At 57.4% G+C, this 22,186-nt stretch overlaps 1 protein-coding gene across 2 annotated transcripts in view; it reads right to left on the bottom strand.

Annotated features, from left to right (window-relative positions):
• The window catches only part of MTCL2 (microtubule crosslinking factor 2), a 30,653-nt gene extending 16,523 nt beyond the window's left edge, over positions 1 to 14,130 (bottom strand). For both annotated transcript variants that reach the window (XM_071572705.1, XM_071572706.1), the window contains exons 1-4: positions 13,404 to 14,130; positions 5,080 to 5,304; positions 3,393 to 3,551; positions 747 to 809 (exon numbers count right to left, since the gene is read on the bottom strand). In XM_071572705.1, coding sequence (XP_071428806.1) covers positions 747 to 809; positions 3,393 to 3,551; positions 5,080 to 5,304; positions 13,404 to 14,129 — 1,173 coding nt within the window. In that variant the 5' untranslated portion in view covers position 14,130. The remainder of the gene's footprint in view (positions 1 to 746; positions 810 to 3,392; positions 3,552 to 5,079; positions 5,305 to 13,403) is intronic.
• Between the last annotated feature and the right edge of the window lie 8,056 nt (positions 14,131 to 22,186).

The following is a 22,186-nucleotide window of genomic DNA, read 5'->3' as shown; positions in this document are numbered from 1 at the left end:
ACCATGAGATACTCTCAGCAGCATGGTCAGGAGTAGCTTTACAAGGTCTCCCTCCTTGCTCTAGCTTTGGGGGAGTAGATCTGCTCTCCAAAATAAACCTTTCAGGTCTTTCTGTCTTTGAAAGAGGATTTTTCCTCTTGCTTTTCTATCCCAGCAACAGCAGCTCTGCCTTTCGGAGCCCTGGTAACAGCATTAGCGAGTCACAGCAGCTCAGCCCAACAGCAAGTGACAGCTGAAATCCTGCTGCCACCAGCAAATCCCCCATCCTCTTCTCTGCCCCAGCAGCCTGCAAGGGGCAGGGACAGTGTGTGGCTTCCACTCATCCCCCAGGGGGACCCTCTGCTCTCTCAGACCTCATGAGGTTCCCGAGCCACCCTCAAGCACAGCTGTTGACAGGCAGGAAGAAACAGCCACAAACCAAGGGCAGAAGCAGCTTTGCAACATAAAAGCCTAAGTCCTTCAGCTCCTTATACAGGGAAAGGGTTAAAGCCACCGCCTGGCCACTGCTGCTCCATTGATAAATGAGACAAGGGAGCGGCTGAGGACAAAGAGGATGGCCCAGCCTATCAATCCCTCCCTTATGCAGGGGCTTTGAGAGGCAGGAAAGCTCTGCAAAGCCCTGCAAGGAGGGGTTGGCACTGCCATGCCCAGATTTACTCCTGGGCTGGGTGTAGTGTCCAGCTGGCACCATGACCTGGGCGTTGGTGGGTCACTGTAGCGTGTCCTGGAGTCACTGGTGCCAATACCTGCACTGACGGCTTCTTCTCGGTCTTCCCAAGGGAGCGAGACCCTCGTTTCTTCAGGGAATTCTGCAGGCAGAAGAGACAGCTGTTACCCACAGCAATGGCACAGCATCCCAAGTGCAGACAGACAGACCCAATATGCATGGGCTGCTTTTCTAGCTGCTTGTGAACCCCAGGAAAACACCCAAGCCCCAGTGGGCCGAGGGAGGCCCTTTGCTCTGAGGGAACTGGGCTGGCAAGCATCACATCATGAGGTTTGGCCAGAAATTTCCCCTGCAGGCAAGTGAGCAATGAAAGAGCAGGACTGAGCAGGAAATGAGCCATGGACAGTGGAGAGGCTGAGTCACAGTCACTGTCAGGGCTGGATGGAGCAGGGAATCCAACCCTCAGGCCAAGGGACAGCTCTCAGGGCATTCCAGTGTGGGAGCAGCAGATGATGACATTCCCCATCGCCTCTTCCCCAAGCAAGTGACATGTTCTGGTCACTCAGCTATGAGGAGGTCTCTTCAGCAGGACAATGCTGACTCTGCTCTCAGGGTCTCTGGGGACTCAAGGGAAAATGTCCACGCTGGTGAGGACAGCTGGGAGATGGGGAAGGCGGACAGAGCAATAAGAGACCAAAAGTGGGTGAAAAAAGCAGGTTCCTAAAGTACCCTGGGGAGGAGAGCTGGGGGAAAACCTTCAAGAACATCCACACAGCCCCTCATGAGCACTGGCCAATCCATGCAGCTGCCCTGGACCTATTTCCAAGCTGGTGCTGAGGCCCAACAGCCAAAGAAAGCAGCTGTGAAATGTAAGCTGCTGCCTGTGCCAAGGTGCCGGGCTCCAGGCTTTCCTATTAAGGCCACGACCATCACTGGAGCTGCTGGAGCTGCAGAGCCTCTCCCAGGGGCTGGCTGTGCCACGTCAACATCCCTCACCCCACTGCGTTGGGGACTGAGCCTGGCAAAGGGCATCGCCCGCCTCAAACAGCCCCAAGCAGTCCCAGGCAGAGCACCCTGGGTCAGATGTTAGGGCTCCACCTTGGAAGCACCCCTTGGGGTGGCCATGCCCATGAGGGTCTCATTGCAGCATGCCAAACCTCACGGCAGGTTTGGCATGGGGTGCCTAGATTGGTCCTACTTTTTTCCTGCTCCCCAGGAGATGCCATGGAGAGAGCAGAGGGGAAAATAAAACGCCTGTGCCTTTGGGGATGATCCCCAGACAATTACCCAATTATGGGAGAAACCTCTTGAAAGGGAGAAATAATCAGCCCTGAGGGGTAAGCCCAGCCCTGCGCAGCCTCTTGGCTTGGCTGCTAACAAGCTCTGCCAGGCTCTGCGCCCTCCAGCAGCAGGGAGGAGGCGCAGGAGGGCTGTTAGCTCACTTTGTCTAATGTTTGCCTAATTAGCGCTCTGCAATCAGTGAGTAACCCCAACGCCCTTGCTAGCCTGGGGACACACCATCCCGAGCTTGGGGACCATCTCTGAGTGCTTGTGCCAGGCGGCAGCGTCCCCTCTGGGCTCAGGCAGCTGAAGAGAGGGGCCACATCCTGTCCCACGCTCTTTAGCCAGGGCAAGGCAGCAGCTGCCTCTCAGAACTCCCCACACACTGACCACGCAACCATTTTCTCTGCCTGTTTCCCGAGCGCGGGAGCGCTCCAGCCCAGCTCCCACTGCTGCCATTTGTTATGCAGCCTGAGCTCCCTCCCGGCTGCAGAGAAACCCATTCCAAGGCTGGGAGCGGAGCCTGCGCAGCCCAGGGACAGGACACGCCGCGCGGGGGACACTGCTCCGTTTCACCGGCGGGAGGATGCTGAGCGGGGATGGCTGTGATCGAGGCTGGGCTCTGCGGCTTCCCAGGAGCTGGCCCTGGCATTAAACAGAGCTATCCCAAGCCGTGTGCAGAAGGCACGGTGGGGGAAGTGAGAGCCTTTGTCTCCTCCCCCGCACCGCTCTGATGGCTCAGCCGGCGATGCTTCCCGAGGCTCCCCGGGGACCAAAGGCATCCCGGGCAGTAGGGAAGTGGGTTACAAGTGCTGCAATGGATCACAAGTCCATGCTGTCATCAGGATGCCTTTCCTATCACCAAGGATAACATCCTGGCCAGGAGCTGGTCCCAAACACGGCATGGAGTGCCCTGGACCTGCGCATATGGGTATATGTGTGGCTGCCCAGGACACAGAGGGGACTGTGCACCCACTCAGCTCTGCAGCACCACCAGGACACCACTGGGGCATCACTGCCACACAGCCCCACGGCTCAGCCCACTTGGAACCAGCAGCATGTGGTCAGGGTACAGCCAGCACCAGGCACTGTGCCAGGGACACACAGATCCCACACATCACACAGGGTTTTGCCCAGGGGGAGTTGGGCATGGCCCAGGTGGCTGGGCTGAGCAAGTGGCTGAGAACATATAGAGTGTCTCTAGCAGAGGGGGGAAGTCCTGTAGCCCCTCGAGATGGGGTAGAGCCAGCCCGTGCCCGCAGGGTGGGATGAAGTGTGCTGTGCTGAGGGCAGGCACTGCTCGGGTTTCACAAGCATCTGCAGCACGGTTTGGGTTTCAGTGATTCAAGCAGGGTTGGGGGATCCCATGATTCAGGGCCAGGACACCTGCTACAAGCAGAGCCTTGGGGATGCCTCCCAGTGCCCCCTCCCGTGTCCCCCTCACCTCTCGGAGCTTGTCCATCTCGTTCTGCACCACCTGCTTGGCCAGCTCAGTCTCAATGAGCCGCTGGCGCAGGTCCTCGTTCTCCTCCTCCAGCCTGATCCTCTTCTTCTCCACCACCTCCAGCTCATTGTGGAGCCGCACAGAGACGTCCTTGGCCACCTGAGGACACAACAGGGCTCTCATCAGACTGGGCACAATATGCAGAGGATTGGGACTGTAGCTCCTGGGCACGCACAGTCCTCATGCGAAGATGCTCGGGCTGTTACTGAGACCCTTTGGAGCAGACACTGTGGTGGGTGACACCCTGATCCTTCTGTGTGTCCCCTTAATCCTGTGCTGTGACTGCTGTTCCCCCTTCATCAACTGCAAGGCTGCCCTGTGCCACCACCCCCTGGCCAACTTGCCTTCTCCAACTCTAATCCGATGCTGTGGAATGCTTGTTGCCTTTTACTACTTTTTTCCCACACTGTGAGGCTGGAAAAGCCCCCAGAAGGATGGAAAATCCATTGGGCAGCACCAGAGCAGGCATTCTCTCACTGTGGGCAGCAGCTGTGCCGGTCAGGAGAAAGGCGAGCTGCTGCATCACATTACAGAAAAACCAGCAGCTGCCCCGAAGCAAAGGGTGCCTACACCCACCCCAGAGCCTCCCCTCTCTCCACATCCCTGCAAGGAAGCAGCTCCTGGCATAAAGGGAGCTTAATAGCACAAAACATTTGCTCCTGCATCTCTAGAAAGAAAGAATTGTTCCCACTGCCCCTGTTCCCCTGCACAGCCCAAGGATACCGGTGCTGTGGAGGCAGCAGCAAGCCCCTTTGTAAGGCTGGTGGTGTTCAGGCTCCTGTTCCCCCAAGGATGGGCTGTGCTTTCTTTCCCAGAAAGGGAGAAGCCAGAGGAGGCGTTTCTGGCATCAGCAACCCAAACTCAGGGCTGATGGGTGATTTGGGAAGAGGATCAGGGCCCCAGCAGGGATGGGCTGTGCAAGGCAGGTTCACAGCCCCACACTTGAGGCATGTCCTGGCTCCAGGACCAGCTCTTTTCTGCTCAAAAAACAAGGTTGGTCCTTGAGCTGCTGCCCATCCATCCAGAGCTGTCTCTGACTGCCACGGCACCCCCATCTTGGCAGCAGCTGTGCCAGCAAAAGCCTTCAGCAAACACTCACGGGCACCAGTGGCTCCTCAAGGGCACAGCCACGTCACCCTGCAGAAATCCCCTTGTCCCTGCCCCAGCCTGGCATGCTGTGATTCCTGGGACTCTGCAAGGTTTTCCTGACGGCCAAGAGGAGAAGCTCCCATGTCCCCAGGGTCCTGGTGCCCACATTCCCTCCCTGCACACTGATGGCCTCAGCGGTGTCCCCATCATATCCCCCCTTGATGCACATGGCATGGCTGGGCTGGCCTCCAGCTCAGGATGAACCTCACATATGGCACTGCAAGACATCCATCCTTGGGCAAATGCTGGCCCTCTCCACCCCCAGGATCTTCTCTGACCACTCCTGAACTCAAAGCACTGCTTCCCACTTCTCACATCACCACTGCCAGTGGGGAATCATGACATCTCCATTAACAGCCCCACAAACAGCACAACCCCACTGAGCTCCCTGTACCTCAACATCCCCAACTCATCAAAACACACTTTGGGGAGCCTGGGGACTGCCTGGACAGGAATTTCCCCTCCCGTCAAGGCTCACCTTGACGTCCTGCTCGAGGCTGTGGATGAGCTCCCCGTCCACCTGGCCGGTCTGTGCCACGCGCAGGCTGCGGCGCTCGGCCTTGCGCAGCCGGTACTGCAGGATGCGGCACGTCTTGCTGGCCTGGTCCAGCTGCTGCCGGAGCTCCTGCAGCTGGTACACATCCTCCTCCATGTAGACATCCCTCATCTCCAGCATCTCGGCGCGCAGCTCCTCGATCTCATCCTGGGGGGAAAGAAGTGTTAGAGGGAACATCTCCCCACCATGGCTGCCCTGCCCTCCTCCATCCCATGAGCCATTTTCAGACCTTCAACCCCTTAGCTCAAGCCCAGTCCTTGCAGGAAAGAGTTCAGAGCCAGCTGAGCACCATCACCCACAGGGAAGCCAGACACCCATGGAAGGGAACAGTCAACACAGGAGCCTGAGACTATTTGTGTAAAAGAAAGAGGAAGGTGGGGGAGGGAGAGGAGCTGCAGGAGCAGCAGAGGCAGCAGCCACTGGGAGAAAAATTAGGTTATCTTTGGAAAAGATGTGTCAGGGAGGCAAGGGAGGGAAGGAGGAGATGGCAGGCGAGGACAGGGAAGGCAACACAGGGACATGAATGAGATGCCACCAGCACAGGGAACCAAAGGTTGCCTCTTGTTTTGTCACCAAGCAGCAGTCATCGGGCTGGGTACCCCCTTCCACCCCTTCCCAGTCCCATCAGTTCTCCCAGGAACAAACTTCCTCCAGCACAGCCTCTGGCATGAAGCGTTTGCATCTCTGTCACAGCAGGGCCAGGGGTGACATCCTGTTGGCACCAGTGCCAACCCAAAGCCTCCTCCAGGGCTACAGAGGAGTCTCCAGGGCTGTGTCCACTGGAAACGCTCAAGGACTGTCCCCTCTGGTCCCCACAGATCCACACAGGCTGCACTGCCCAAAGCTCTTTTCCATCACCATGAACATGGTGCATTTCAACCCAAATCCTCCAAGCAAACGCTCCAGCCATCACACTGGCTGTTCTCCTCGACAAGACCTGGGGACCTGGCATGCTCCTGGGAAGGGATCAAGCATCTGCTTTCCTGCCAAAAACCCCACCACTAAACACCACCCATGACTGCCAGATGCAACTGCTACTTGACAGGTGAGGGGCTCACGCTGCTGCCTTCACCATGGTATGGCCAGGGAAGGGACAAGAGGATCCAGCACAGGCAGTGGGGATGTTCCGACCTGATTAACCCTGGGCAGAGTGGGACAGCACACTTCTGCTCCCCACACTGCCTGTGACAGTGTCCTAGAGCCTGAGACCACAGCTCTGTGCTGGCTCTGCCAGGCGCTGGCACAGCGGCTGCCGCGTTCGCCCAGCCCAGACAAAGCCCCAGCTGCAAGAACTCCCCAAAAGGCAAAGCTGAGCCCGGGGAGGGGGCTGGCAGCTGCAGGGACAAGTCACAGTCACTCACTGTTGGCTTTAAACTCTTCAAGACAAAGAAGGAACATCAATTAGACAATCCCGGATTATCTCCTGGCCTGGGCTGGTGGAGCCCGGTGGCACCACGGCCACCAGTGTCCAGCCACCCTCCACTGCTCTGCTTCTTGCTGGGGGGTCATGAGAACAACAGCAAAGCAGAAACAGCCCTGAGGCTCTGAGATGGGCTGCGGGAGGCCCCAGGGACACCTGGCCAGGCTGTTCCAGGAACAGCCAGAGACTATCCTGTGAACGGGCATCACTGCAGACACGTTTTGGAAACCCCCTGGAGACACCTCAGGTGTGAACCCCCCCAGAGACAAACCACCATGTGTCAGCAAACAGGCCTACAATGGCTGTGACGCACCCTGGGGTGACAAACATGATGGGAACCCACAACCAGCACCACCATCCCCCACAGCAGTGCCACAGCCCTGGGGACACCAGCAAAACCCCTGTAAGCCAAACCAGCCCAGGGAGCTGGTTTATGGCATCTATTCCTCGGGAGCTTTCATAGGGAAAAAAAGCCTCATGGATTGCAGGTGAGCAGGCGCATTACAACGAGTGGTGGAAAACAGCCTTTCACCACCAAAGTCGGGCGAATCGTGGCTTGAATACAATTACCATCCCACTCCAGCACTGACCATTCCAGCTCCCGTTTGCTGTGCGGCTTCCCCAGGCAGCAGCTGAGCAGGGCAGGGAGCAGGGACCTTGGAAAAAACCCAATCAAACCTTGGAAGGAAGCCTGAGCTTGCCTTGCTAAGAGCTCCAGCTTGTTTATGCCTTGGGTTGTAGCAACCGTTATTTTAGGGGTGACCATGTGTAGTGTGACCCATGGCCTGGGCAAAGCCTGGAGGCACAGCCTGTGCCTCCCTGTGGAGTGGGGCTGGGGGTTTGCAGCAGGGCTGGCACTGGGAGGGCTGGGAAAGCAGTGCCTCCCTTCACTCCAGCTGTAGGAATTCACCTACATCCTATATCACCAATAAATCCTCAGAGCAGCTGAAGCCTGGGAGTCTCAGCTTGCCCCACGAGGCAAGCCATGCCACTAAGCCACAGTAAAAGGATTAGGACTGGAGAGTGGAAAAATGCCAGCTAACTGGAAGAGAGCTTAGGAGAGCAGAGCTGACCCCCTTCATGGCCATGCCATGGCAGAACAGTCCTGTGGGGTCTGGAGGCAACATGTGGGGTGCACAGAGGGCTCCTTACGGCTTCAGGGGTGTGTCACAGCCACTGTGCCTCACCCTTTGCATTGTACATTTTCTGGAGTTGATGCTCAACTCAGCAAAAAATCCATTTGGATTAAGGTGAGAGCAGACCCAAGAGGAGGGAGGAACCCCACAGAAACACCACAGATTCAGGAGGTGGCATTGCAAGCCTGGAGCACTGTAAGCAATGCTAAATGACGTGTGAAATGGAGATGAGGTGGGCAACACTGGGGATGAGATAAATGACTTCTCTCCAACACAACTGCCCATGAGGGCTGCCTTGCTTGGCCACTTGTGTAAACAACAGGGTGCCCATCCCTAGGTGCAGTCACAGCCTCCAAACACTCATGGAGTGCTCACCCCCTTCATCCTCCAGGATTGCCCACTGCTGCATCCTGCTCATCCTCTCTCCACAACAGCAAAGATTTCGTGGTGTTTTTGCACTAGAAATCACCTGTCTTGGAAAAGATGCGGGGAATCTGCAGTCCAGGGAGACTCATTTGAATGCCCAAGGGATTGTGTGCAGGAGCAAACAGCCCATTTTGTGTCTGCAGGAGCCAGGTTACCCTCGATGGAGGAGCCCAAGAGACAACCTACCTTCAACCTCCTCCGCACAAACCTCGGAGACACTGTCTCTCCCTGGGGAGATGATTAAGGAAACTAAGAAGCGGAAAGGTGGGATGCAAACTGCCTGGTTCCAGTTCAGGAAAAAGGAACCATGCATTTTCAGAGCAGGAGAAGGTAACAGCTGTGTCCACACATTCACATGCAGAACATCAGCTCTCCAGCAAGGGCAAGACCTGGAAAGGGCTGAGTTTTAGAGTGATGGCCCTGAGACATGTCAGAGCAGGAGAGGGACCAGCAGAGAATACCTCAAAATGCAGACCAGGCCCATCAAAGGTTGAAGAAAAAGAGTGAAACCCTTGAACCTCCTCCCCAAGGGGAGTTACACGCTGGCTTCAGTGAGTGCAAGAATGCAGAGCAGGGGCGTCTGTGCCACACCAGCGGCTCCTCAGCAGGACCCGCTATCTCTGGGAAGCAGAAAGCAGCAAGGGATACAAAACAGGCTGATGCAAATGCCGCCATGGCTGGCTGTGGAACCGCTGCCAGCACACACACCCTCCCTCTGGCAGCCCCAGGCTCTGGGGCACAGGCAAGCAGCAGCCGCTTGCCCGTGGGGCACAGGCAGCCCTTTGGGGGGCACAGCCCTTCGGGGGGCACGGGAAGCCCTTTGCGGGGCACAGCCCTTCGGGGGGCACGGGAAGCCCTTTGGGGGGCACAGCCCTTTCGGGGTTACGGGCAGTCCTTTGGGGGACACAGTCCTTCGGGAGGCACAGCCCTTTGGGGGGCACGGGCAGCCCTTTGGGGGGGCACGGGCAGCCCTTTGGGGGACACAGTCCTTTGGGGCACACAGCCCTTCAGGGGGCACAGCCTTTCGGAGGACACAGCCCTTTGGGGGACACAGCCCTTGGGGGGGCACGGGCAGCCCTTTGGGTGACACAGCCCTTCAGGGGCCACAGCCCTGCCCGCACCCTCCCGCTGCACCCACAAACGTCGGCGCGGGATGCAGAGGAGGAGAAAGGCTGGAAGAAGCTGCCTGGATGTTTTGCAGCGATGCCTTTGTGCAAATCCCTGGGCCCTGCTGGCAGCAGGCTCACTCGTGCAAAGACAGGGATTACCGTGCAGGAGCAACAAGCACCGCTGCCTCCCGGATTACAGGACAAAAGCAGCAGCTTTCAATTAACTCGGAGCACCCGTCAGGCAGGAGAGGGAATTATGCTAGAATTTGCTCGGGAGAAAATAAAATCAGAGGGGATTTTTAAAGGAAACTGCCCAGGGTGCTCAGGCATGTCCCCCACCAGCAAGGGGACCCCAGCAAATGCAGCTCAGCCCTGCAGTGGGTGGAAGGATGGGCAAGGCACACCCATATCACACACAGGGATTTCTTTAGGTGCCTTAACAGCAGCTCTAGTCCATCTCTGACAGCAAACACTGGCCATCCTTCCCTCCATGTCATGCTGGATGGAGCTCAGTGCAGCAGCCTGTGCACTGATTCCTGCCCCTGGCCAGCACACCAGCTCCTGCTTGGCACTGGGAGCGAGGGAAAAATCAACATTTCTCAGCTTTACACCTGCCCCCATAAATTAACAAGCAAACAGCTGGGGGCTCTCTGCAGCCCAACCCGTGTCATGCACCATCTGAAAAGGCAAGAGGTTGCAAAGCCCCTTCCTGGGTGGCTGTTGTGGGGTAATACACGGCAGAGCCCCACAATCTGGCTCTGCAGGTGGTTACCAGGATCGCTGGGAATGGTCCCTACCCCTGTGGCTAGGCAGAATCTGAGCAGCAGCAGAGCAGGGACCCAGAGCCAACCAGGCTGCCCAGGCACAGCCCCCAGTGCCCCTTCAGGATGCTGTGTGAGCCCTCACTGGTGGCATGTGCAGGTCCCTGACTGCTTTGGGGGAAACAAGGCACTCACATGTTTCTCCACAGGGCTGGGAAATGCATGCAAACCCCAGGGGATGTGGGATGACTCAGGGCAGGGAGCAGGAGGGGGACGAGCAGTGGGAAGGCGCAGGCAGAACTGTGCTCCCAGTGTTAGATGGCTCTTGCCTAAACCCCCTCCCGCAGAGAGGAGAGGAAGGGGTTTGCAGGCATCCCCTCCCCTCGCTCCAAACCCTCTCCCGTGCCCACTCTTTGTCTGCCTGTCCCTCTGCAGCTGCTGCCATATCACATCTCACATTTTCCAGCCCGCTGAGCAGGGCTGGGAGCTGCTCTCCATCGCACGGCTCAGCGACAGCGAGACGGGACAAGGACACCCAAGACACCTCCTCCCTCACCAGGCTGCCAACCTGCATGTGAGAAACAGCCCCTTTTTGGGGCAACACTTGGAATAACCCATTTAGGGAGGGTCACAGCAGGTGCAGCAGCCTGAGAGCAGGGGCAGGAGTAGACATCAGCCTGTCTGGTACTCCCAGAGCAGGAGGAGGAACGCAGAGCCTTGCACAAATCTGGGTTGCAAAGGGAAATGGGTGAAGTGTGTTTAAACATGTATGTTTTATTATGGCAGCCGAAGAAAGCTGGGACGTGAGCTGGCACTGCTGGGGAGCTGCAACGAGCTGTGCTGGGAAGCTCCCAAACCCAGCATGCAGCACACGGGTGTAGTAGCACCACACACGCCTGGCTCGTGCCAAAACGTCACCAAAACCCTCCCACCCCCAAAAATCCTCATCTCGCTTTCAATACGCACTGGGTTTTAGCTGGTTTTGATGAATACATTAAAAATATTCATTTGCAGCTATTTGGGTGAAATAAGTCACCTTGGGTAAGTCTGATTCATCCACACCCGAGGGGAAAGGAGCTGCATGGCAAGACTGGTAATGCCAATTGCTTGGGTTAGGGCTTTATTTTTGCCCTAAGTCCTCAAATCCCTGAATTTTTAGCACAGACAGCACAAGCCAACACTCTGCTGCAGCCCAGCCCAGTTTTCTGCTCCTTGTTGGAGGAACTAGGCAAATCTTCCAACATTTTTTGGAGCACAAGGGGAGTGTGCTCTGGGCTTCTGCCCAGCTGGAGCCAGGGTACCACCCCAGCCATCTCCTGCTCGAGTGTCAGGAGAGGCAAGCTACAATCAGGAAACATGGATATAAGCAGGATGCACATGGCAGGGAGGAGACACACACACTGGCACAGGAGGGAGGATGCCACCAGCACTCCCATGGTCATTCCTGGTGCATGCCTCCAGCAGCTCTCCACTTTTCCACTGCTCCTGGCCAGGGGATTTGAGCTGCCAGTCGTCATGGCAGGTAAAACACTCACACCCCACACGCCTGCAGCTTGCCAGGAAGGAGATCCTGTGGAAACAGAGGAAGCAATCGCTCTGTCCACAGGAATGGCAGCGCTCGCACGCGTGTTCTTGGAAACCAGAGGGGCCTCATCTGTATTTTTCCAGCTCCCAGTAAATCAAAGCCCTTAAGCTGTTGCTGCTAATTCTGGCAGGAGTTGGGACACCAGCTGTGAACTGGGGCGTTGCTAACGGACAAAGGGCTTGATTGAGCATCTTCCAGCATGTCACCAGTGCCCAGCTCCCATCTCGGAGCTGCAATCCTGACACACAGGCAAACTTGGGCACCAGCAGATGAGAGCTGGCCTGACTTCCAACCTGTGGCATCTGAAAAGCAGCCAGGGAGACCTGGTACTCATCCCTGACCCCTGCAGCAGGTGACTGCACAAGCATCTTGTCCACAGCTCTACCCTGAAGGAGGGCAGAGGGTGCAAAATGTCTCAGCCCTCCAGGATGGGCACCTGGGGGGTGCTGGTGCCCACCCTGCAGCAGGCAGTGTGCCAGGGTGCATCAGGCCAATGTGTGACCAGAGGCAGAATGGCTCTGTACCCCTGTCCCCTCACAGCAAGTCTGCCCTGGCTTCATCACGCACCCATGAACCAGCCAGCCACTCTGTACGCCTGGAAAAAGGCCCCAGGGAGCACAGGAACCAGCGGGAAGAAGAGCTGGAAAATCTCCCCAGGGTCTGGCAGCAGGCAGGGAGAGCAGCAGGGAGCATCCTACCCTGTGCCAGGCCAGACCATGCCCAGCTGCACGGGGTCAGATTGTGCCATACTGTGTCCCAGGATACCAAACTAGGCTAAGCCAACCCTTGTCATGTTCAGCCATGCCAAACCAGGCTGAGCCAAACTGTGCCATGCTGAGCTGTGCCTTGCTAACCTCTGCCAGCTCAGGCTGTGCTGAGCTTCTCCATGCTGAGCTGAGGCCATGCTAGGCTTGGCCATGCTACACCCATCTGTGCTGTGCCAGGACAAGCCATGCCCATCTGGGTAATGCCAGGCTAAGCTGGCCCCTGTTGTGCCAGTGCCTGCTCTGTGCCAAGCCATGCCCAGCCACGCCACACCAGGCTGGACCATGCCCAGCTGGGTCATGCTGTGCCACAGCCATAGAGCTCTGCCCTATATCCAGTGCGGCCATGCCAGGCTTAGACAAGCCAAGCCCTACATCCAGTCTTGCCATGCTGTGCCAAGTCAAACCAAGCCAGGCCCAGACACAGCATGCCAGGTAATCCCTGGCTGTGCCATATTCAGTGTGCCATGCTGGGCTGAGCCATGCCAAGTCCTGCACCCAGCCATGCTGGGCTGAGCCATGCCAAGTCCTGCACCCAGCCAGGCTGTGCTGGGCTGCTCAACTGAGTCAGGCTAGGCTGTGCTGGATGATGTCATGCCAAAGTGAGCCAGGCCCCCTGGGCTGAGTCGAGCTGTGCCCTGTGCCCAGGCATGCCCTGGAGTAAACTGCACCACACTGTACCTAAGGATGCTGTGCCACGCTGAGCTACACTTTGGGATGCCATGCCATGCCATTCCCAGAGGGATGCTGTGCCATGCTGAGCTGTGCACAGGGATGCCATGCCATGCCATGCCATGCCATTCCCAAAGGAATGCTGTGCCATGCTGAGCCGTGCACAGGGATGCCATGCCATGCCATGCTATGGCCAGGGATGCTGTGACATGCTGAGCCATGCCCTCAGATGCCCTGCAAAGCTCCAGGACGTTGAGCCACGCTAAGGGCAGGGATGCTGACCCTGGCTGACCCACGCCCTGGGATGCCACACTTTGCCCAGAGATACCATTATCGCACCGAGCCATGCCCAGGGATGTCTCGCCGTGCCCACCTTGAGATAGTCGTTCTCGGAGCGCAGGTCCTCCAGCTCGCGGAGCAGCCCGTCGGTGCCGGCGTCCAGCAGCTCCTCGGTGAGGTCGGAGAAGGCGAGCGAGGTGCTGAGCTGAAGGCGGCTGCTGGCCACGGAGGCGGCCGAGGGTTCCTCGGGCAGAGGCGACGCCTCCCCGGCCGAGGGCGGCGGCGGCGGGGCGCTGCCCGGGGACTCGCCATCGCTGCCGCTCATCCCCAGCTCCAGCGAGAGCAGCTTCGCCTCCTCCGAGGCGCTGCAGTCCGACACCTCCGAGCTGCTGTCGGTCAGCCCGGAGCCCGGCGGGGCGGCCGGCACGGATGCCGGTGCCGAGCCGGTCCTGCGCGCCGCGGGGGCCGCCGTGTCCGCTCCGTACCGCCGGCCCTTCGGCCGCGCCGCGCCGCGCCCCGCCGGCCCCTTGCCGCCTGTGCGCGCCCCCGCCGGGCCCCGCTTCTCCGGCCGCCCGTCCTTGCCGCCCGCCCGCCGAGGGTGCGGGTGCGGGTGCGAGTGCGCGCCGCTCGCCGCCAGCCGCGGGGCCGCGCCCGGGTGTCCCGCTCCGCCGCCGCGCCGGCTCTTGGCCAGCGACCAGCCGGGCACCTCCTTGGGGCGGGCGGGGGACGGCGCCCGCTGCGGCTTCTTCTTCTTCTCCGGGAGCAGCGGCGGCGGCGGCGGAGCGGGCGGACCCGGCTCTGCCGGCGCGGCCTCCTCCATGTCCCGCTGCGCTGCGCTGGGCTCGGCCCTGGCTGCGGCTGCGGCTGCGGCCCCGGCTCGGCCCCGGCTCCGCCCGCCGCCGTCGGGCGGGGACGAGCGCGGGCGGCGAACAAGAGGCGGCGGAGGGAGTGAAGGGGGAGTGGGGGGTGGCCGTGCTGGTGGCAACAGCGACCCCTCCGCCCGCCCGGAGCCGCGCCGCACCGTCCCACCCTGCCGCCGCCAACCTGGAGCCCCGGCATCCCCGATGGATGGGGGCATTCCCCATGAACGGGGGCATCCCGCATGGATAGGGGCATTCCCCATGGACGGGGGCATTCCCCATGAACGGGGGCATCCCGCATGGATAGGGGCATTCCCCATGGACGGGGGCATCCAGGATGGATAGGGGCATTCCCCATGGACGGGGGCATCCCCCATGGATTGGGGCATATATGATGGATGAGGGCATTCCCGATGGATGGGGGCATCCTCCATGGATAGGGGCATCCCCCATGGATGGGGTAGAGCCATGGATTGGGGCTTATATGATGGATGAGGGCATCCTCGATAGATGGGAGCATCCAGAATGGATGGGGACATAAACGATGGATAGGGCATCCCCCGGGTGAGGGATCTCCCCCGGACATCTTCACCAATGCATGTCCTTAGGAGAGCCATGTCATGACAGCTGCCCCCAGCGCGCCGCTGTGGGTCCCTGAAGCATCCCTGGGGACAGGGGTCCCTTCGCGTGTCCTCTGCAGAGCAGGTCACTGGGGTTTCCCTGCGGGGGAGAGTCATCCCGGGACATTCCGGGGGGTGGGACAGTCCTAAGAGTAAGAGTCCCCCAGGAGAGGTCTGGAGAAGGAGGTCCCCAGGGTGTCCTTAGCAGTTCGAGTCTCCTGGGAGTCCCTGTAAGTGCAGGTCCTCCGGGGCAGTCTCGGAGCTGAGGATCCCAGGGGCACCTCGGTGGGTGGGAATCCCCCAGGGTACCTCGGTGGGTGGGAATCCCCCAGGGCACATCGGTGGGTGGAGGTCCCCGGGGGCAGCACTGTAAGTGCAGGGCATCCTCGGAGATGGAAGTGCCCCATGTACTCCGTGGGTGGGGGTCCCCTGGGGTCGCTCTGGGTGACGATGACCTGAGGCATTCCCATGGGTGGGCGTCCCCTGGGCCCCCCTGCCACGCTGCCCAGGGCCAGCCCCGGCTGCCTGTGAGCAGTCGGAGCGCCCACAGTGCCTCTCCAGGGGGAAAGCAGCAGCAGCAGCAGCAACGAGTGCCTCTTCAAGTCTGCTCCCACCCACCCGCCGCGTCCCTCCTACGTTACCAACCGGCCTCAAACCCAGTGCGAACATCCGAAAGGCTGAGTTTGAAAAATGCTCCTCAGCTGTGTTTGTAAAATGCTCCTCTGTGCTTTCCCGCGCGGCAGCACAGCCGTGGCCCTGCCATGGGAAGTGATGCTCTGCCGTGTCACACAGACAGACCCCTGGGCCCCCTGGCTGCTCAGATTTGGGTTTTAATGCTGGGTAACACAACCCCAAGGCAGTGGCTTCTTTCCTCCAGGGGCAAAGTTGACCCTGGCCGAGGGACAGAGCCCACGACGTGTCTCAATCAGATTATGCCCAAAATAAACACACGTGAGGTTTATTAGGCTTTGCCCAACACCCCTCTCTGCTCAGCACACAGCCCCCTGACCCCTCTGGGATCCTCCCCAAGCACCAGACACTCTCTGGGACACAAGTGGGATTGCACCCCCATTCTGCCCTAAACCAGCTGTACATCCAGCACAAAACCACAGGACTGTACAACTAATTCAGGCTTTCATTGCAGGTATCACTCTCTCCTGCTCTTGGCCTGGGCAAGGGCTACAAATCAGGTGGGTGCCCCTGGCCACAGCCTGCTAAGCACCTCCTGTGGCTCCGTGGTGGCCCCAGCTTGTCAGCAGCCAATGGGCACAAGGGGGATGTGGGTGGAATAAGGGACCCCAGGAAGGCAAGGGGGGTTTGGTGTCCCATCCCCATGCACTGGGGGGAAGGTCCCTGGGCACTCCTGCCCCTTCCAGGATGAATCACAGCCACAGGTGCTGTTTTCCAGGTTCTGGCACACTGCCTGAACCTACACCTTGAGGGAAAACAGGTTGAGCAGTCACAGTTCCTGTCCCACAGCCCAGGACATGAGGGTTGGAGGGAGGGTGGCAAGGACCTGCCTTTCTGTACGTGCTGCAGAGCAACCCGTGCCCAGAGCTAACTAATGAAGGCTGTTCTCCCCACAGCATCATTTCCAGAGCTGTGACTCAGTCCTGCTGCATGATTGCACATGCCCCCGAGCAGGACATCAGGCCCTGACCGACAAGTGCTGCGCTCATTAATGAAGATCATTAGTTTTCCTCTGAGCAGTGGCTAATTGCATAACACGAGGCACACCTTGGGCTGCCCTGCTGGAGCCACACAGCTGCAGGGGAGCCAGGGATGAAGGCAGCCTGTCCCCAGCCTTGTTCTCAGGGACAGCCCCTGGGATGTCATAAGGATGTGGTATAGGCCATACCCCTAAAACCGCTCAGGGTGAGCAAAATAAAACTGCTGTCCCAGAGAGCAGCCTCTCTCCAGAATGCCCATCCCCTGGGATCTGGATGACCTCATCACTCACTGCCCACTTGATGGAGCTGGGGACTCATTTTTGCACTCCCAGCCTGGCTCTGGCTTGTCCCCACTCCTGTCCCTGTGGCTTCAGATTGTTGCATCCAGTGGCAGACAGGAATCCCAGCACAGCAGGGGGTGCATCCAGCAGTACCTGTGCATCCCAACAGGCTCATGGCATCTCCCCACCTGTGCAGCACAGTGAGCTGGCAACAGGTTTGGGAGGCAGGTGAAGGCTGAGCCAGCCCTTTTCTGGGACTGCTGCCCAGGGACCAGGCTCAAAGGCAGAAACAGGTTCAGGGTTAAAAGTGGGAGGGTTGAACAGACCTCAAAACATCCCCTGGGGCTGGAGGCAAAGCAGACAGCCTGGCTTAGAGCTGAGCCAAGGCTGCCCTGGGCCAGGCGCCTGGTCCTGCGCTCACCGTCCCCTTGGCACCTCCATGGAGATGTGCTGGAGGGGACAGAGAACTCCAGGGCTGGGGCCATGCCAACTGATCTCATTGATGGTCTGTGGTAGTGGTTGGTCTTGAACTAGTTGTTCCCAGGAGAATTATTCAATAAATTTGAATTAAATGCGGGCAGGCGGCTTTCTGAAGCCTCTGAAAGAAAAGCAATGAGCTTAACCAGCCCCCTGGGCCCTTGGGAGGTCTGGCTGGCAGCCAGCAGGAGCCAGAAGCTGGTGCATCCCTGAGAAGCACAGAGAGAAAGGTCTGTTCCCTGGTACCTGGGCCTCTGGAGGTGGGGCTTGGGCCATCCTGGGGGGCACAGAGGGAACATCACTCCACTGCACTGCAAAGGTTCCTTGGAAGGTGCTTGTTCCTGGCACAGAGACACCAACCCTGCAAATCCTGGAGCCACCAGCTCAGAGCCCTGGAGTCAATGGCACCACTCTTGATGTGGAAGAGGGCAGGAGAACTCCAAGGGTTCAGGGGGACAGATCCAAAAATAAATGTGTGTCCCAAGTGCAAAAGGCAGAGTCCAGGTGAGCACCAGCAATCAGCAGCAGGTCTTTGCACTTGAACACCTTTCTGGATCAGGCCCTGGGCTCTGCACACTCTCTGCTCCCACTCTGGCTCCCAGTAGCAGTGCTGGCTTCTCTCCAGCCCTCTGATGAGACTGTCAGGTGCATTTTAGTTTAAGATGCTAAAAACCTTGTAGCACAGACCAGCGAGCCCTGGAGAGTGGCAAGAGGCAGATCCTGAGGCCTCAGTCTCCAAAGGTGCAGTAGGACCCAGTGGAAGTGGCCCAGGCAAAGCTGAAAACGCCCTTACATTGATGATTCTACAATTCTTAGGGAAAAAAAGATTTAGAAATAGTTGTCATGCTCTGCCAATATTCAGCATCCCCCTTGTTCAAACAGCGTTTGCATCTGCTCTCGAGCACTTTACACACACACACACAATTTGAATGACAAATATTCAAACTGTGTTATTTTTAAACACCTACATGCATTGCTTATTGTCAGAGCCATGTTTCCTTTCCCCTAGTGCTGCTTCCATTGATGGGGTTTCTGCTGCCAGGGAGGGTCCTGGATAGGGACACACAGCCAAAGGTACTGCCAGCACCCCAAAGGAGGCTGTGGGAGCAGAGAGGACCCTGTGTGGCCTGCTGTGCCATGTTCACATCTGCAGGAATTGCTTTGCTTGCCAGCTGTGGCACATCTGCTTGCAGAGCTGCTTGACATGATGTTGCATCAAGGACGGTCTGCAGCAACCATAGCAACAGGGCTGCCTTGGTTTTCCACCCTTCCAGCAAAAATTGCACTGATTTCTCCCAAAGTTGCTGTTGCCTGAGAGATGACAGCAAAAACCTCTGGCCAGGCAGGAGAGAGGAGCTGATGTGCCCCTGGGAGGGTACTCAGATCTAGGCTCTGCTGACCCCTGTCAGGTGAGGACTCTGGAGTTGGACCCAGTGGGAGCTCCAGAAGGTCCAGGCAGTCCCACCTCCACCAGTCTGAGCCTCCCCAGAACCCCCGAGCTGCATCCCAAACCCTGGCTCTCTCCATCCAGCAGCAGCAGGGTGGCAATCACTGCCTTTCTGCCCCAACAGCTTGGATCCCACAACATGGAGGAAGAAGAGCCAAGCACCCCAACATCTGTGGGCTCAGCAGCAACCTGTGAGCAGACAGCAGTGCCAACTCAGCATTGTGCAACAGAGCATGATGGCATTGCCCATTGAAATAGGGGATTTGGAGATGGAGGGCCTGGGTCCAGGAATAGTCACGGGGATTTAGAATGTCAGAGCAGCTGAGGGCACCCTGGGATCAGAGCAGCACCCAGTTTCCATAGCACAGCACAAGCATCTTACTGACCAGTAGTAAGGTATTAAAAAATGCAAAGAGGAGCAAAATGAGACACACCCCTGGCTTCCTTCCCTGGCCCTGAGCTGCACCCTCTTCTGTGCCAGCTGGTGTCAGGGCTGCTGCAGCTGTGGCACCCAATGGTCCAGCACCAGCTGAACTTGCCCATGAGCCCCACAGCCTCTCCCTGAACCAGTCTCACCTCCCAGCACTTTGGATTTTGCAGCTCATTCTCTCCTGTCATCACAGGTGCTCCCCTTGGTTCTCCACCTTGTTCTCAGTGCATGTCCCAAAGCTGCATAGAACCCCCCAGGCTCTGCTGCCCTCCCTTTAAGCTGTTGCCCAGGGGGGCTCTGGGCTGTTTGCTGCTGCTCAACGCTCCTGGGACCTGCTCTGGGGAGGAAGAAGAGAAGACAGCCCTTGATTCTGGAGTCCAAGACCACTGCACTCTCCTTGCCCTGCTCTCCTCTCCCACATGCCGAGTCCTCGGGCTCTGCAAGGGCAGCAGTGCTGGAGTGCAAGCTCAGGTCTTGGGCCAGGTGCAGGAGCCCCCCAGCCTGGCTGTCCCCAACACCAGTGACCCTGCAGTGTGGCAGGATGGGGGTGTTCATGAGAAGAAATTTTGCTCCAGAAACACAGCACAGCACTCAACATGTGCCATCCATGTTTACCCCATGGACACTATGGAAGTGCCACTGCACTTCCAGGAGCCTGGCAGGCAGCCTGGCTCTCCCAGGATCATATAATCATAGAATCACAGAATTGATTGGATTGGAAAAGACTTCCAAGATCATCAAGTCCAACCCTTGGTCCAACTCCAATCCCTTTACCAGATCATGGCACTCAGTGCCACAGCCAATCTCACTTTAAAAACCTCCAGGGATGGGGAATCCACCCCCTCTCTGGGCAGCCCATTCCAATGCCTGAGCACTCTCTCTGCAAAGAATTTATTCCTGATCTCCAACTTCAATTTCCCCTGGCAGAGCTTGAGCCCATCGTGCCCCCTTGTCCTATTGCTGAGTGCCTGGGAGAAGAGACCAACCCCCACCTGGCCAGAACTTCCCTTCAGGCAGTTCCAGACAGTGCTGAGGTCACCTCTGAGCCTCCTCTTCTCCAGGCTAAACACCCCCAGCTCCCTCAGCCTCTCCCCACAGCACTTGTGCTCCAGTCCCTTCTCCAGCCTCGTTGCTCTTCTCTGGACCTGCTCCAGCACCTCAGTAGGATGGAGAAGGCTACCTTGGTCCAGGAATGACCACAGGAATTGAGGGTATCAAAGTGCCCCTCTGAGATGCCAAGCTCAGCCATGCTCCCCCAGCTCAGTGTCACAGGCTGCTCTGTTTGGGTCAGGGACAAGGGCATCACCAGGGCCCAGGCGAGCCCTCCCACCCATGAGTCCTCTCCTGGCCCCGCACCCCAAAAGCCGAAAGCAAAGAAAGGTCCTTAACACAAAGTTCTGCAATAAACCTCCAACCCGGCGCTTTCTGCCCCATCTCTGCCGGCGGGAGCGGCGGGGCTGCATCGCCACCTGGTGGCCGCCTGGGGTAGCGCAGCCACCTCCGCGCTGCTCCGGGAACGAGAGGAAAAGGAGGAAAAGGAGGAAAAAACCCCCCAACTTTTCAACAACAGGAGTATTGTACGAGTATGCTTATACATCATTTTGCACATAAGCGGTATTATGTTTGCCGTTAAATATATGAGTGATACAATGTTGCTTCAGACTTCATCCAGTTTTTAATTTAACTTTTGTATCCCTCTGTCTGATACTTTCAGTGGTTTTGTGCCTTTCCCCGGGGAGCAGAAACCACAGCTCTGCTGCAGCCCCACTCAGAGCGCTACCAGCCATCCCATTTTGGGTGCTACCAGCAACATGTTAGCAGGACAAAACACCTTCCTTTTGTTCTCATCTCTGGTGGGGATGTGGTAGGGAAACGGACACTGTAAAGACTGGGCTCATAGTTAAAGGATACAATTGTTTTTTATTATTATCATTTTATTTTCTGGATACTCAGTAGAACATTTTACCAGTAGAACATTTTAACATTACAAATGTAAAACTCAGCCAAGGCAGCCCAAAGGCTGAACTGAGAGCACAGGTGTCAATCTCCCCTACAGCTATCAAAGACAACTGAGGATGTTCAGCCAGGGATCCAAGCTGGGAATGGAGGGCAACAACTCAACCAAAGGCTTAAGGATACATCAGAAAAAACCTAAACAAGTTCTTCCATTTTCTTAACCTGACTACTGAGAAACTATAACTTCCAGCTAAAGAAAGTTTTGAGGGTTGGACAGTTACACTGATGTGCCGAGCACACACTGGCTTTTAAGAAGTCTGCAGTATGCATAACAAGATTTTAAAAATATATATATCCATCATAAAGGAAACTAAACCCAGCAAAGCCTGAAGCTTTAGCAGCATTCTGAAGCCGTAACAGTTTTCAGAGGGTAAAGCTCTGACCCCAGTGCAAGCCCAGATACATTTGCATTCACTCTGTAGTCAGAAGCCCAGGGCGGGCCTTGAGCAGTGAGAAGGAACAGAGTTAGAGAAACCATTAATTCTTTGCCTAGGGATGGTCTTCTAAGAAAGGCAAAACCTACACTTTGCAGCTTTAAAAATAAACAATATGAACACTTAGTAGGTGGACAGAGACAACAAGTGAATATAAAAGAAAAAACCCCATGCTTAATCTTCCTTGTGTCTCCCAAGACACCTCAGCCTTCTCCATCTGAACCAACAGGAGCACATCATGAGGGCTCAATCCACACACCTCTCTGCCTCCACACAACCACCAGGGTGTCCTGAGGGCACTGGAAGCCTGAACTCCCATGCACCTCGCCTGGAACCCCAGTCCCACTCTCCACTTGGTCCTGGAGCTTCATTTAAGTGCAGATCTGAGGCCCTCTCTTTGCTTTCACCTGTGGCACTCCCTGGAACAGCTTCTCTCCTGCATCTGCTGGAAGATGGTGCTGTTAGGGAATTTTTCTGCAGCCCTCTCTGCTGTTTTCCCAGAAGATCCTGAGTGTTGCAATGGCTTTGGTAGCTGGTTTGTGAGCAGCCACCTTTGCACACAAAGGGAGTGTTTGCAGCTGCTGTGTGTGGCTGCCAGCCCTAACAGAGCTGTGTGCCAGTGAAACTTGTGGGGAAAGCACT

Source organism: Pithys albifrons, chromosome 18 (assembly GCF_047495875.1).
Source record: "Pithys albifrons albifrons isolate INPA30051 chromosome 18, PitAlb_v1, whole genome shotgun sequence".
Taxonomy (NCBI): Eukaryota; Metazoa; Chordata; class Aves; order Passeriformes; family Thamnophilidae; genus Pithys; species Pithys albifrons.
Note: the sequence above shows the minus strand (reverse complement) of the source record. Positions and strands in the feature narration are given on the sequence as shown.